Source organism: Oncorhynchus masou, chromosome 16, assembly GCF_036934945.1.
Source record: "Oncorhynchus masou masou isolate Uvic2021 chromosome 16, UVic_Omas_1.1, whole genome shotgun sequence".
NCBI classification, from domain to species: Eukaryota; Metazoa; Chordata; class Actinopteri; order Salmoniformes; family Salmonidae; genus Oncorhynchus; species Oncorhynchus masou.
The window spans coordinates 16,581,118-16,597,733 of NC_088227.1; the positions used below are offsets into that span (position 1 = coordinate 16,581,118).

A 16,616-nucleotide genomic window follows, 5' to 3' on the forward strand; every position below is an offset into this window, starting at 1 on the left:
AGAGATTTAAATCCATGAGTCCATTTGACCCCCTTGATTGATAAATATATTTATTTCCATTAACATGATTCCAGAATTATCCCTACTTGTCCCTTTGAAAACAGCCCAGGGTCTATTAATAGAGGTTTCCTAGAGATGACCTTGTTGTGACAAGGTGTTGGGGCTCACTCCTCACCAGAGTTGTCTGCTGTCTCCAACAGCTGGGCATTTGGGGTAGAGAAAAGCTCTAATGTCTGTCTTGTAGAATGTGTCATGCTTTATAACCCCTTCTAATCTGTTGGGTTCATGCTAAATCATTGCTACTATGGGTTTGTATTGATTGGGTGGGTTGTAGTAGCTACAAGTATAAGGTGAGACACATGGTTGAGCAGGAAATTTGGCATCTACTGTTCAGGAAGTGAATGACTTCACTTGAATAGGAAATTTACTGAATACAAATATAAACGCAACATGCAACAATTTCAACAATTTCCCTGAGTTACAGTTCATATAAGGAAATCAGTCAATTGAAATAAATTCATTAGGCCCTAATTTATGGAGTTCACATGACTGGGCAGGGGCACAGCCATTGGTGAGCCTGGGAGGGCATAGGCCCACCCACTGGGGAGCTAGGCTGAGCCAATTAGAATAAGTTTTCCACCACTAAAGGGCTTTATTACAGACAGACATACTCCTGTTTCATCAGCTGTCTGGGTGGCTGGTCTCAGATGATCCTGCAGGTGATGAAGCCAGATGTGGAGGTCCTGGGCTGGCATGGTTACACGTGGTCTGTAGTTGCCAAATTCTCTAAAGTAACGTTGGAGACGGCTTATGGTGGAGAAATCAACAATCAATTCTCTGGCAGCAGCTCTGATTCCTGCAGCCATCTGTGGCGTTGTGTTGTGTTATAAAACATTTGAGAGTGGCCTTTTATTTCCCAGCACAAGGTGCACCTGTGTAATGATAATTCAGTTTAATCACCTTCTTGATATGTAACAACTGTGAGGTGGATAGATTATCTTGGTAAAGGAGAAATTCTCACTAACAGGGTTGTAAACAAATTTGTGAGATTTTAGAGAAATAAGCTTTTTTATGGGTATGGAACATTGCTGGGATCTTTTATTTCAGCTCATGAAACATGGGACCAACACTTTACATGTTACATTCATATTTTTGCTCAGTATAGAACTATCAACTGACACGGAACAGGTTGAGCCATCCAGCAAAGAGGGAGCTGAATTTTAGATACTTCCTTTGTCTGGAGTGAAATTGAATGGAATGTGTGCCAATGAATTTGAATATTTCCACCCCTGGATACTGTTGCCTTCCTTCATTGTGTTACAATGTTCATTCAACAACAATGAGGGCATTGTTTTTAGAACAAACAAACAGAATCAAAGCAACAAATGTGCCAATTTTCTGAGTATGCTGCATTTATTCACACTTGTGCATGATCATATCTCTGATCACACACACCGGAAATGAGTCATAGATGGGGGTGTTTCCCATGCTAAAGAAAACGGGAAAGTCAGTGAGTTCGTAAACAGATGATGAGCGGGTAAGAAAAATGGTGTCCCTTGAGAGGGCAAACACAAGATGTACAGTATGTCAGGAGAAGTGCAGTATTCTACTAAGGAGATGTATACCTGGAATGCGGAGGAGGAATGGAGGGAAAAAGAGAGGCAGAGGAGGTCAAAGAGAGAGAGGGAGGAAAAGGGTGAGCTTGAATTGGTTTAAAATGGTGGGAAAGGGAAATGGTTTGTTAAAGCAGAATGGTAGAATGTGTAAGCAGAGTGAGCTGTACCCTGGATCGAAGACATGAGGAAAAATGGATTGAGGGAGGGCGAAGCATCAGAGGGGCTAGGTGTGGTGAAGTTCTCAGAGCCAGAGGCTTGCACCAAGGGTCGGGATAAAGATGAGACGTGAAGGGAGCAGTGACATTTTTGGAAAAAGTGGACCCTTGCTTTTTGGCTGATCCATTTGTGGTTTCAAGGTGGGTGAAACATGAGCTGGGTGCTGTGGAATCGGTGAAGGTTGTTGATAATTGTTTGTGTTTCTGCTGGTCAGAGGAAGCAGGCAATCCGCATTTAAACGAATGGGGACAAGAGACGTGAATTTTTTATTTATTGTTTTGCTCTCAAGATAAGGGCGCCATTGAAAGGAGTGATTACTGGGGTAGTGGTAAACATGAAGTTGACCAACTGAAGGGGAAGATTCCAGGTGCTTGTGATGCTTGTCGTTTGGTGCGATGCAGACAGGGTGGCGTGAGTGGTGAAACAGAAGAGTCGTTGTCTGTTCTTTTGAGTTTTGATGTTGAGTCTTGGCCTGACAAAGTGATGGTAGAATATATAAGTTACCCTGTGTGTCAAACACATTACGCTGTTACAGGTGTCAAGCTTATGGGCATGTGGCAGCAGTGTGTAGGAGGGAGGTTCCTAGGTGTGAGACGTGTGAAGGGCATGAGACAAAGGAATGTGTAGCATTGGGGAAAGTAGTGGTATGTGTTAATTGTAGGGATGCCCATGGAGCTGCGGATCAGAAATGTCTGGAGGAAAGAGGCAGGTTGAGGTTTCAAAGTTTAGAGTAGTGCAGAAGTTGTCATATGCTAAGGCAGTAAAGAAAGAAGAGGAAGATGGGTCAAGGGGGAGGGATTCTGAGAGGAGTGGTGTGAGTAGTAGATCTGTACCAGTACAGAGGGATAAGCCAACAAGTAATATATGCTTAGGTAAGATTGGATTTTTAGCGTTTATAACAATGGTTATCAATTGTACTGCAGGGATGGAACATAAGTTGCAGAAAAATGAGGTTATGGTGACAGCTGCAGAGAGGTATTTGGATGTACGAGACCTGACGTCAGAAGAGTTACAAGGTGTGTTGAGTGGTGGTGTCCCGTCCTTTCAGGCTGTTGGACTGAGATAGCGAAGACATAAAAACTATGAAATAACACATATGGAATTATGTAGTAACCAAAAAAGTGTTTAACAAATCAAAATATATTTTATATTTGAGATTCTTCAAAGTAGCCATCCTTTGCCTTGATAACAGCTTTGCACACTCTTGGCATTCACTCAACCAGCTTCATTTCAATTAACAGGTGTTCCATGTTAAAATAGAAGGTAGGGCTATTTGGTAAAAGTCCAAAGACCATATTATGGCAAGAACAGCTGCAATAAGCAAAGAGAAATGACCGTCCATCATTACTTTAAGACATGAAGGGCAGTCAATACGGAATGTCAAGAACTTTCAAAGTTTCTTCAAGTGCAGTTGCAAAAACCATCAAGGACTGTGATGTAACTGGCTCTCATGAGGACCGCCACAGGAAAGGAAGACCCAGAGAAACCTCTGCTAGAGAGGATAAGTTCATTAGAGTTACCCACCTCAAAAATTGCAGCCCAAATAAATGCTTCACAGAGTTCAAGTAACAGACACATCACAACATCCACTGTTCAGATGAAACTGCGTGAATCAGGCCATCATGGTCAAATTGCTGCAAAGAAACCACTACTAAAGGACACCAATAAGAGGAGACTTGCTTGGGACCAGAAACACAAGCAATGGACATTAGACCAGTAGATATCTGTCCTTTGGTCTGATGAGTCCAAATGTAAGATTTTTGGTTCCAACCTCCATGTCTTTTGTATGACGCAGAGTAGGTGAACGGATGGTCTCCGCATGTGTGGTTCCCACCATGAAGCATGGAGGAGGAGGTGTGATGGTGTGGGGGTGCTTTGCTGGTGACATTGTCTGTGATTTATTTGGAATTCAAGGCACATTTAACCAGCATGGCTACCACAGCATTCTGCAGCTAAACGCAATCCCATCTAGTTTGCGCTTAGCGGGACTATCATTTGCTTTTCAACAGGACAATGACCCAACACACCTCCAGGCTGTGTAAGGGTTTTTGACCAAGAAGGAGAGTGATGGAGTGCTGCATCCGATGACCTGGCCTCCACAATCACCCGACCTCAACCCAATTGAGATGGTTTGGGATGAGTTGGACCATTGAGTAAAGGAAAAGTAGCCAACAAGTGCTCAGCATATGTGGGAACTCCTTCAAGCATATTGGAAAATGATTCCAGGTGAAGCTGGATGAGAGAATGCCAAGCTGTCATCAAGGCAAATGGTGGCTACTTTGAATCATCTAAAATTAAATACATTTTTATTTTATTAACACTTTTTTGTTTACTAAATGATACCATGGGTTTACTACATGATACCATGTGGCGGCAGATTAGCCTCGTGGTTAGAGTGTTGGACTAGTAACCGAAAGGTTGCAAGATTGAATCCCTGAGCTGACAAGGAAAAATCTGTCATTCTGCTCCTGAACAAGGCAATTAACCCACTATTCCTAGGCTGTCATTGAAAATAAGAATTTGTTCTTAACTGACTTGCCTAGTTAAATAAAGGTAAAATAAAAATACCATATGTTTTATTTCATCGTTTTTATGTCTTCACTATTATTCTACAAAGCAGAAAATAGTAAAATAAGAAAAACCTTTGAATGAGTAGGTGTGTCCAAATTTTTGACCGGTACTGTATATTTATTTGTTTTTAAGCAAAGTGTAAGGGAGTTATACTCCAGTCCAGTAGGTGGCGGTAATGCATCATTTATTGGATGCCAACCGCGGTTAAACCTCATTGAAGAAGAAGAGATCGTAAACAGACGAGAAGCATCCATATTTTTTCCACAGAGAAGTCGTATTTCAGCAAAACACCATGGGGGCCGTTCTTGGACTGTGCTCCATGGCGAGTTGGGTAAGTATTTTCTTAATTAAAATAAAAGTCGACATCATATCCAGTTATAAAAAAAACAAAAGGGCCGAATCAACCATTTCCTTCGAGATAGCTTCGCTAGCTCAGTTGCTAACCTTCTGTAGCAAATGCGCAACAACGAAGGCAAGCCAGGGTGGTTCCTCCCTGTTCAGCTGTCGGGATTTGCGCATTGCCTTTTTTAATGAAATGAATTGGTCTGTGATAATATTTCCAACACTTGAACACAAATTATTGAACAAGTATTATTTTATTTGGCAAACAACCGTCATAACTGTGGGGTTTGACAGTTCGAACCCGACCATGTTTTATTCAAATTAACGATTGCTCTCTCTCTCTACCGTATACGTTTTACATTTTCGATACTACACAGCAATACAGCCTTACGCCACTTTGTCATTGATAGCTAAGCTAACGTTAGCTACCGGTACTTGGAAATATTGCAACACCGTCGCAGTCAAAGCAGAGTCAAATGTCAGATAACAGCTACAGCTATGACGTCTCCACGTAACGTTAGCCTAGTAGTGACTTGCGAAATGTGCGTCCTGAAAATACACTAAGTTCATGTAGAGACAATAACAGGCATAGGTCTGTTTTTTTCCTATTTGGTTATACTAATACTATTCCTGAAACCGTTTAAGCTGAAAGTGTAACGTTAGCTGTTTGGACGTTCTCTTCCACCTTGGTATCCACTTGATTAGGTTTGACACCAACCATGGCCAGAACTCTATTCTTGGCAGGGATTGGGTTTCCATAATAGTTAGCAACTTGTCAAAAACAACTGTGTTGGTGTTATGTTAACCCTAGGTGGATTGATTAACTTTGATCAATGAATGAATAACCTGTTGACTTGGTACCATTATTCTATTTGTTCAACCATTCAGTGGTAGCTAGGCAGATGCATGATTGTGTCACCATCAGTTCAATGCTTATTATTAGCTAATTGATGAATAATGTTGTCCTCACTGTAGATCCCCTGCCTGTGTGGCACTGCCCCCTGCCTGCTGTGCAGATGCTGCCCCAGTGGGAATAACTCCACTGTCACCCGACTTATCTATGCCTTCTTCCTCCTTCTGGGTGTGGGCATCGCATGCATCATGCTAATGCCAGGGATGGAAGAGCAACTCAAGAAGGTACCAAACTATGTTATGTGTTTGATGTACAACATGTACACTCGAACCGATGCTCCTGGCACCTACTACCATACCCCGTTCAAAGGCACGTAAATCTTGTCTCGAGGCTTAAAACTCCTTCTTTAATCTGTCTCCTCCCCTCCATGTACACTGATTTGAAGTGGATTTAACAAGTGACCTCAATAAGGGATCATAGCTTTAACCTGGATTCACCTGGTCAGTGTGTCATGGAAAGAGCATGTGTTCATAATGTATTGTACGCTCAGTGACCTCTAATTCTATACATGTTTCTATTTGCCTGACTAATTACCTGTGCATCTTGGCTCTTGCAGATTCCAGGATTCTGTGATGGGGGAATGGGTACATCAATCCCAGGTGTGGAAGGTCATGTCAACTGTGATGTCTTGGTCGGCTACAAGGCTGTGTACCGTGTCTGCTTCGGCATGTCCATGTTCTTCCTGCTCTTCTCCCTCCTTATGGTCAAGGTCAAGAGTAGCCAGGATCCTAGAGCTGCAGTACACAACGGGTAAAAATGACACAGCAAGTCTTATTTATTATTATTTATAATTAGAATAGGTAATGATGATATCAGTAAGCTTACATACTGCAAGGCATGAATATAATTCATAAATAAGAGTATCTGTTTATAAGGAAGTTAAAACAAAAGGTCACACAGTTAAAATACTTATGCTATCTTTTAGGTTTTGGTTCTTCAAGTTTGCTGCTGCGACTGCCATTACCATCGGTGCATTCTTCATTCCAGAGGGTGCCTTCACAACTGGTAACGCCCCTTTTCATTCAAATATATTTTTCTGTCTTGTGGAAATATTAGCATATCCTGCAGCTCTTTGAAAGTAGTTCACACATTGCCCTTCTCTCCCATAGTTTGGTTCTACATAGGAATGGCTGGAGCTTTTTGCTTCATCCTGATCCAGCTGGTCCTGCTGATTGACTTTGCCCACTCCTGGAATGAGTCCTGGGTGGAGAAAATGGAGGAGGGCAACTCTCGCTGCTGGTATGCAGGTATGGGACGTGAGCTTCTCTTTGAGAATACCTTGTGGAAATGGTGACGGGTTGAGTTAAAGCAGTCTTCAGCGTCTACTCTCCTCTAACCTCTGTCCCCATTGTCCAGAAATAACCATCAAGTGTCATTCCTCCCTTGCAGCTCTGCTGTCTGCTACAACCATCAACTACATCCTGTCCCTTGTGTCTCTGGTCATGTTCTACGTCTACTACACCCACACTGACGGCTGCACTGAAAACAAGGCCTTCATCACTGTCAACATGCTGCTATGTGTGGGAGCCTCAGTCATGTCCGTCCTGCCACAGATTCAGGTAAGAGAGTGCATTGGACCAGCATGTCACCTACACTCCTTGTTGTATCCCTAAAACCTTCATCATGTTATATAACAAACATGTCATTATGTATTCTCACCCCTTTTCTCAACAGGAGTCCCAGCCAAGGTCCGGGTTGCTGCAGTCTTCCATTGTGACTTTGTACACCATGTATCTCACCTGGTCTGCCATGACCAATGAGCCAGGTGAGGATTTTAATGAACCAATGTCTCCCTTTTCAATACACCAATCAGTGGCTAGCTCTTCATCAAGACAACTTGAGTGAATGTATTGGTCTTTGCCATCCACAGACAGGAAATGCAACCCAAGCTTGCTGGGTATCATTGGCCTCAACAACACCACCCCAGCTGGCAAGGACCATCCTGTTGTTCAGTGGTGGGATGCCCAGGGCATTGTGGGGCTGGTCCTGTTCCTGATGTGTGTTCTATACTCAAGGTAGAAAACAGATCAAACTCTAACTGTCTGCAGTTTCCTATAAGAAGGAACTGCTAATGTTATTTTATCACCAGGTAGCCTAGTGGTTAGAGTGTTGGACTAGTAACCGAAAGGTTGCAAGATCGAATCCCTGAGCTGACAAGGTAAAAATGTTGTTATGCCCCTGAACAAGGCAGTTAACCCACTGTTCCTAGGTCGTCATTGAAAATAAGAAATGGTTCTTAACTGACTTGCCTAGTTAAATAAATGTACATTTTTTTTACCAGCTTCGTGTAGTTACCATTGACCCTAACAATAACAAGTTATCCATTCATTCCTCTAGCATCCGAAACTCCTCCAACACCCAAGTGAACAAACTGACTCTGACCAGTGACGAGTCTGCACTGATCGAAGATGGCCCCCACCCTGAGAACTTTGACGTGGAAGACGGCGAGAACCGGGCCTTGGACAACGAGAAAGACGGAGTCACCTACAGCTACTCCTTCTTCCACTTCATGCTCTTCCTGGCCTCCCTCTACATCATGATGACCCTCACCAACTGGTATAGGTGTGTATCTCTCACTCTCCCTGGTTGATCTGGTTTTATACATGAGAATTAGGCAATGAGTCTGCTTAAGTATTGAATATTGTGAACATATACACAGGTCACTCATTTTAAAAGGTCTCTTTTTGATTTCCCCAGCCCCGACTCCAGCTATGAGACAATGACCAGCAAGTGGCCCTCTGTGTGGGTGAAGATCTCCTCCAGCTGGATCTGCATTGCCCTATATGTGTGGACCCTGGCTGCCCCACTGGTCCTGGTCAATCGAGACTTTGACTGATGAGCTAAAGAATTAGAGGGGGGCGCAATCATTTGCTCATGATCGTGACTATTCAAAATTGTATAAGGTGAACAAGCTCTGTGTGTGTATTCCCCGTGGATAAACCACCCACCCTTTTTGTTTTTAACAAACGGCATGCATGCAAGTATTGAGTACATGTGTTATCCACTGTGTTTTATCCTATTGCACAATTTAAAGAATGAGGATTACTTTTGCAGAGTTGGGGTTGTAAAGGTTGCTGGGGCTTGGGGAGATGGTCAGTGGACATGTGTTCAGTTAAAGAAGGGAAGACTCTTCAACTGTAATCGGTTCTGGATAGGACATTCAGAAAGAACTGTTAATTTGTTACAAAATGGGTAAGACTGCTTTGTTTATGCTACACTTTCCTTCACTTTAAGTTAGGCATATGTAGAGGAAGTGCAGGGTTCGGTTCCAGATATTAGCTAACATTGTTATCCTAGGTTCATTTCCATCAGTAAGCATGATTACCCATTTGCATGATATTATAGGCTAATCTACCATCATGTAAATCTTGCTGTGGTAATGTTGCTGTGGTTTCCTTTTCAGAATATCCGCCCCAATTGCTGACCTGCAGCTTTACCTTTTGGACAACTTGCACATCTTGTAATAAGACCCTCAGTTTTATGTACCTTGTGTTACTTATGATTTGCACTAGTTATCTTTTAAAGGTAAAATACTGATGTTCAAACAGTGGATGTTATTTTGTAGATGCTTTAGCATACTTTAAGGTATTGTGTTTTTAGCAGACAAGATACATGTCAACTCTCATTTCTCCTGAATAGTTTTTGCCTTTCGATATGTATTAAAATGCATTGTAACCCAAGGCAAACCATGCTTTTTCTTGAATTTTGCCACTTCATACCACATTCAGAATGAAAATACACTTTATTTGAATGTCATTGTGAAGCTTAACAGTAAATCTCAGTCTTATAACACGACACCTTATGATACACACCAGACTGCAGTATTTGAAATGCTGAGCACTATAGTTCTAGGACAAGGAAATGCGCAGGCACTTGTTTTTTTCATTTAAAGATTGATGTGATCATTGACCTATCAATACAGGAATCAATAATACAGTGAAACCAAATTGCAGCCTTTTCTTTAATCGGGGTTCACCTTCAACTGCTAGTGGAAATAGTGGAGAAACCATATCAACAGCTACATTATGGAATGTCTTACTTCTGACCTAAATGTACCAAAAGATACAAGGAAATAAATACAGTAAATCAGAGTTTTTCTGCTCCTTGGTTAAATATCCAGCTGTGTCGAGTCAGTGGCGCTCCCTTCTGGGTTGAGTTCACACAGGTAGAAAAGCGTGGCCTCTGCCTCAGTCAGGGGCTCTAGGCGGATCAGGGAGCTCCGTGGAGGCTCCTCATCTGGCTCCAGAAGGTCTGTGGGTACCTCAGTGCTGGGCTGCAGCAAGCTGTCTCCCAGCTCTGTGGCTATGCTGCTGTCTGGCTCTGGGGCTAAAGGGGTGCAGCCATCCAGGAAGGCCAGCAGAGGGCAGGACGTGTACTGGACCAGCTGCTTGTCTGCAGAGATGCCAGACTTGCCTCCTTTGGATAGCAGCCCTGCATTTCCTTTGGAACCACCACTCTCCTAAAGATGACATAATTGAGTGAAATTAATTCCCTAACAAAAGAATTCAGACAGGAAGGCTTGATGTTGAGTAAAGAGAGGGGAAGCAGGTAGTAGCCTCACTATAGACTTGTGTATTGCCTGTTTGACAGGACTCACTTAAGCTGTGCAGATGCTGAAATCTTGCAAGTTCACAGGGCAATTTGAACTGAACAACTGAAGAATCAGAACTGAGTAAAAATAACATTTTGTATGAAATGTCAACTTCCCAACAATCAACTTCCCAATTACATTTAAAAATGAAAAGCATACCTCTAAAATATCTGGATCAATGCTGAACTGCTTCCCGTACAACATAGCCTGAAAGTCTTCCAAACTGCAGTCAATGCTGTCCAAGTAGTCCATCAGCTCAACCCTGTTAAAACATATGGATGCTTCTTATTAACTGTAAGCTGAAACAAATTCCATAGGCCTATATATCCTTAGTATTGCAAAAATGCTACCCAGTAATATGGGACATATTGTGAGAGCCTTTTAATGTTCTTCAGAAACTACGGACCACGAAGATAAAGCAAGTCAAGTCCACTTACTTGCCGAGGAGGTTGATATTCTGAGAAATAGCTCCACTCTCATTGAGGATTGAGTCCATCATCTTCATGGGATCCTCCAGGCTCAGGCCTGATGGTTTGTTGAGTTGCAAGACGCTGCTGGTTGGAAGGCTATCATATGTGCTTATGGTGGTCTCTTCTGGTTCAAATACCAAAGAGTTGGTCTGGCCTGGATTGTCAGCGCCATCTGTCGGTGACAGAGTATTGCTGTCGAAGACCTCAACAATTTCTACATCCCCCCTACGAATGAAGGAGAGGAGAACAGGCATGAGGATAGATGGCACAGACGGAAATATACATGAAACAAAAATGTAGATGTTGACTTACGATTGATCCATTATTGAGGGGCCCTCTGTGATCTCTGCATCGTCGTCAGTTACGTCACAGATGACAACATCATCAGTAAGATCAGCGTTCTTCAAACCACTGACAGAGGGCTGGGAGAGGGCTCAGAATATACATTTTTAGAATGCGTTTCATTGAAATAACATTATAAACTCATATTGGAAAATTCCCCCCTGACAATGTCAAGTTTCATTGACTCACAATTAAAGCAATTTTCCTGGGCAATGATCCTGCCAAGAAAAAAATATCTAGTGTATTTGCTAGTATCATTAGTGTGATGTCAATGGATGGACATCCCCGTGTATACCTTACATAAGGAGGTAAATCCCTTCAGACCTCTACACATACTTTGTTGTGCTCCAGAGGAGGTTCATCGTAGATTTCATGGATGTATTTAGGCTTCTTTCCATTGTTGTTCAGTAGAATAGGTCTGAAAAATGGAGATTGAGAAGTAAAATGTATTAATAATGTTTTGTAATCGATGATGTCATTCGGTGGAAGAATTGTTATACTATGAAGGCTTACCGTTTGCGTTTTAAACCCATAATCCGGTTCTTCTGTACGAATGTGACAATGAATTGTATCAACTGCAATGAACAAAGACCACAACAAGCAAAGTTAGATTAAACTTTTATAGCCTTAAGGCCAATTATGCATTCAATGGTTAAGCTGTTTTATTGTAAGAAAATTGTTTCCAATTCAACTTCCACTGAATATGTGAAGTAATTTGGGGCGAAGAACATTTTACTGTACCTTCTTAATGATTTGCTGCTGTTGGGAGTGCTTCTGTCTCAGGTCTGATATTTCCCTCCATAGACCTTCATTATCTCTGTAAACAGAAATTCAAGCATCAGCATAGTACCATCTCCAAACCAACACATCACTACTACTTTTATACCCCCATTTAATTGCCAGGGCATGGTAGTTTGCATACCTTTTCAATGTGTTGAGTCGGGAATCAATGCTTTCTTGTTTTCCATGAACATTCTGAACACTGGACAAAATATTGGACAGGTCTTCCTGTTTGATCTTAGTATCCTCTGGTCTTGCATTAGAAACCTGAAAAAAAATATGCCCATTACTCAATGTCTACCTTATTCAGTTTGACCACTTACTGATATAGGTCATTTATGTGTTTTCCATTATTTGTTTGTTTCCTCATGATGGTCTCACCTTTCTTTTGATGTTTTCCAGCAAGTCATCCTGCCCATGTTTAAAGTAAGGATGCTGGAATTCAACTGGTCCATCACGCTCTTGCTTCACTATGCCTGTGTCAATGTGCATCACTTTGCGAAATCCATCTGCAGAGAGACCACCCATTAGACAGCTGCACAGGGGGCATTCCACTAGAACAGCTGAGCAGCTCTGTTTATAGAATAGCTGACTTACACATATTTAGCTGTCTGACAAAGCTAGCCATGTTGTTGTGTTTGAAGAACTTGGGAAGGATCTCCTTCGCAAATCGCTGTTCGTTCATGACGAGGAAACTGTTCCCCTCCTAGAAAACAAAGCATTATTATAGTTATGAGACTGCAACGTCAACAACTACTTCCACTAAAGGGAATGTATTTGTGTTACATTTCAGGAACTAAACAGTGCATGGACTTTCTTGCCTGACGGAATGCTTATTGATGTGCTCTTATTAGGACACTAGCCAACATTCAAACCGATATTTCAAATAGCACTCGCTAGCTATAACGTCAGCTTCTGCGGGAGGGTTGTAGCGGAGGCTACTATGCAAGCTTTAGCAAGCACGGACAATAGCAAATTCGTCTTTGACATCAGTAGCTAAACAAAATGATGCTTCTTGAAGCCTACCAGTGACACCTGCATTTAAGACTAGGAAGAAATACTATAACTCGGTCTATGAGGCAACAGATGATAAATCGCTAGCTGGCTAAATCATTCGATTCACACCCTGCAGCGCTAGCGCTTACTCGCTAGCTAGCTCTGGTACGCTTAGCGGGGCAATTTCATTTACCTGACTCCAACAAATAAATTCATTCGTATCAGAATCCTCCACAAGAGTCCAAAGCTTGGTGAGGAAAGCTGGAACATTTGAGTTTTGTTTCATTTTGCAAACTGAAGGTGGAAAGATGCCTTTTTGGGATGAAAAAGCAAGTCGCTTAGAAGAAAATAACGTCGTAAACATGCACACAACTTCCTGTTTGAAGAGCAGAAGCTGATTGGTTGAATCTTGACTTACGTAACTTTTATCACGTGTAACGTAGAAGCATGGCTCAATTAGCAATCTGCAAATTATTGCTGAAATGTGTTAGCTATTTATTTTTCTGTGAAATGCTTTCAGGTAGCTGGAAATGTTTTCACATATATATTGATAGCTCTCGAGTCAGCTGGCATGGGAGGATGCTCATAACTAGGTAACGTACGTACCTAGGTTTGTTTACGTTCGATTGATGAGTCATTCTATTTATTGCCACTAGGTGTCAGCCTTAGATTATGTAAATTCCAGCCTAATGTGAATAATGGCAACGTAGTCCTTAGGATAACATTGTCACCCCTCAAATTTAGTCACTACAGGTAGCATGTAACATTTTTAGGATAGTTTTCTACTTCAGATATTTCTCAAATGTCTGCTCCTATGTGTTAGTTTTCATCTTACAGTTTGGTTTCATTTACCTATTTACTGCATAAGGGTCTAACACAGATACAAGTTTAACAATTTCACTGAAGTGAAATGAAGATGACATTTTCAATTGATCTGAATCATTCATTACATTTCTGGAATATCATTAATATTTGCAATGTTCAGGACAAATATCATGAAAAGAATGGAAAGAAAAAAAACGTTTAGCTTTTATAGCCATCTCAGTGGAAAAAGCCACAAAGGATAGTTTAGGGGTTAAGTAAAACAGTTTCCCTCCACAGGTTGAGAGGACCACTGTTGACTGTCTACCTGCTAGAGTGCAGCTAGAGAACAGCAGAAACAATGTGTGGGGGTTGGTTGGCCATAACTCCCTGCTTTGTGAAACAGATAAGTAAGGATGTAATTTATTCCCAATAGAGGGCATTTCTCATTTGACATTAAAAGTACACTATTGTGATCTAGGTAACTTTTCATTCGATTGGTATTTTTTGCATTTTTCAGAGGGATTCATGCAAATGTTTAAGAATCACCAAACGCTGCACAAGATAATCATGTTATACTGTATTTATCAAACACACCTACATACACTTAATTTCTGTAGCTTAACAACATACACCAAGTAGGCTAACATACTACACAGAGAGGGGCACGTTTCGCAGAAAGATCTATGTTGCCAACAGTGCATGCCTCTTCTACTGAGACATCATAACAAAATGAGGTTGACAAGTGCACAGCTAATTGGGACAGACAGTAATATTACATCAAAAGACGTCATGAAGTCCTTTTAAATGGCAGTAATTAGGACATTCTTTGATTCTGAGACAGCGAGATTATCGGAAAGGCAAAAATCACAGCACATTAAAGTAAGACAGGTGACATTCTGCCTTTCATTGTATAGTACAGGGAAGTAAGCTCAGTGCCATATTTACAATTGTTCTGGATAGAAGTAAAATACTGCTTGAGCCTTGAACATTAATATATATATATAAACAGTATGGTGCTGCTGTAATGTAAGTTGCTTATTATTATATTTGACAATAGCCATGCCACAGTTGAAAAATGTCCAAATGCTGGAGAGTAGGGGTAGCAACAGCAAATAAAGTATATATTGCTAAATCTGAAGGGGACTTACAGTATGTCTCACTTGGTGGCAGCATTGTTAAAGGGCTAATTCAGAAGATTAATTTGGTTTGACTTTGTGTTTGGTGAATGTCATAAAAGTCTTTGACATACTGGCCAATCAGAAGTGACACCCTTCTTATCTGACCCTTCCTATCTGACTTGTAAAGGTGTTAATGTCATAGGAAAATATAGAATTAGCTGTGAACTGATCCATGTAGGGCTGCTTACAGTGTTCCAAAAATAGTTGGCTACTGTATATGACTTGGCCTACATTAATATTTTTACAGCAACTTTTATTCAGGCCTGTGTTAATATGAAGAGTTTCATTCCAAAATGCTATATATTAATTTTCAGAAATGTTGGTAAATTAGCTTTTATTGTTTGAAGACATTTTGAAAGAGATTGGTGAGGTTTTTTTCAAGATATAGTATAATCATGGCATGGGGTTGTTCAATGACAGAAATGTATTTGTTTAAAATCTATAACTTGATGGTTTCATTTCAGAAAGACAAATAATCATGTTTTTTTGCAAAATTCTATATATTCACCTCATTCTCAGAGAAATAAGTAGTACTGCTAGGTTTTACACAGTCAAATGTAACAAATAACTGCATATTTAATAAAGACATTTACAAATGCTACATTTGTGACATCGACATTTATTTAATAAAAAATAAAAATCAATACATTAATTTGATATGTACATTTGACATTTTAGTCATTCATCAAATCCTCTTATTGAGAGCGATTTACAGTAAGTGCATTCAACTTGAGAAGATGGCTAGGTGAGACAACCACATATCACAGTCAAATATACAGGAATACGAACATCCCATTCCAACTAAACAATGGATGTATATAATTTTGTAAAAAAAAATCATAAACATCTAAAATCTATTAATAAAAAGTCTGAGAACAGTAAACACGTGAACAATTTGTGGAAGTAGCGTTTTGGAAAGAAAATCTTCATCTGTAACCTTGTGGAGGACAAAAGAACTGTTAAGGTTAAAGTTTTACCAAAGCATTTCTTAATCATGCCTATTCTTTGGACCAGGCTCAGGGTGTTCAGGTAGTGGTTGTGAAGCTGCATACTCACTCTCCCTTTTTTTTGCAGCAGAGTTGGAACAAAAACTTTGGAATGAATTTACATTTTCCACTGGATGTAGAACTTGGGCCCGCGTTTTATAGTTGTTGTTCTCATTATTCGATTAATCTTGAAGTCTTAACAGAAAAGAACCAAAGAAAAATATATTAGTGCTGATCCCAGCAGATTTATTTTTTACTTAATGAATGAATACATTTGGAGTTTGCCATGCAGGTATTAGACTTCCTTCAGACTGCCAAACGAGTGGTTTACATCTTGGATTCAGTGTTACCGAGCGGGAATGCCTCTGTATATTAGTTAATGCTGCATTTCCAAATTCCACCACACAAATTGAACGATCTCACCAAATAAATAGTTCTTTTTAAGACATATGTATTAAAGAGCAAAAATAAAACACTCCTTCTCAGTTGGATGTTGGAGACAAGCATTAAAATGTTTTTCTTTACTTTGAGGAAGTTCTTTGTAAAAAGAGTATTACATCCATTTATTTACTTTTAGTTGAGTGGGACTTGGAAATGATATGGCTACTTACAAGCCAGAACCCATAAAAGACATGCATGCACATTTCACATTAGTGTTAAGTCCTGGGTCAAAAATAAACAGACAGCATCGTGAAGAAGGCGCAGCAGCGCCTCTTCAACCTCAGGAGGCTGAAGAAATTCGGCTTGTCACCAAAAGCACTCACAAACTTCTACAGATGCACAATCGAAAGCATCCTGTCGTGCTGTATCA

General features: G+C 40.7%; 2 protein-coding genes across 3 annotated transcripts; one reads left to right on the top strand and one right to left on the bottom strand.

The window, feature by feature from the left end:
* Positions 1 to 4,607: 4,607 nt before the first annotated feature.
* Positions 4,608 to 9,338, top strand: LOC135557562 (serine incorporator 1-like). 2 transcript variants are annotated; one of them, XR_010458228.1, is made up of 11 exons: positions 4,608 to 4,734; positions 5,721 to 5,882; positions 6,215 to 6,408; positions 6,584 to 6,663; positions 6,768 to 6,905; positions 7,048 to 7,217; positions 7,333 to 7,423; positions 7,529 to 7,673; positions 7,996 to 8,220; positions 8,356 to 8,561; positions 9,062 to 9,338. XR_010458228.1 is itself a non-coding variant. In XM_064990949.1 (10 exons), exons 1-10 carry the CDS (start codon positions 4,696 to 4,698, stop codon positions 8,492 to 8,494), a joined length of 1,383 nt encoding a protein of 460 aa, XP_064847021.1. In that variant the 5' UTR covers positions 4,608 to 4,695; the 3' UTR covers positions 8,495 to 9,338. The 2 variants fall into 2 exon arrangements, 1 of the variants encoding a protein (XP_064847021.1); XM_064990949.1 differs by having other exon boundaries at positions 8,356 to 9,338.
* A 267-nt stretch (positions 9,339 to 9,605) lies between these two features.
* On the bottom strand, positions 9,606 to 13,231 carry LOC135557561 (heat shock factor protein 2-like). The gene is made up of 11 exons (XM_064990948.1): positions 13,031 to 13,231; positions 12,439 to 12,547; positions 12,223 to 12,350; positions 11,984 to 12,108; positions 11,803 to 11,878; positions 11,575 to 11,636; positions 11,398 to 11,479; positions 11,032 to 11,141; positions 10,687 to 10,944; positions 10,409 to 10,511; positions 9,606 to 10,117 (listed from the first exon to the last, which is right to left on the bottom strand). Exons 1-11 carry the CDS (start codon positions 13,199 to 13,201, stop codon positions 9,767 to 9,769), a joined length of 1,575 nt encoding a protein of 524 aa, XP_064847020.1. The 5' UTR covers positions 13,202 to 13,231; the 3' UTR covers positions 9,606 to 9,766.
* Between the last annotated feature and the right edge of the window lie 3,385 nt (positions 13,232 to 16,616).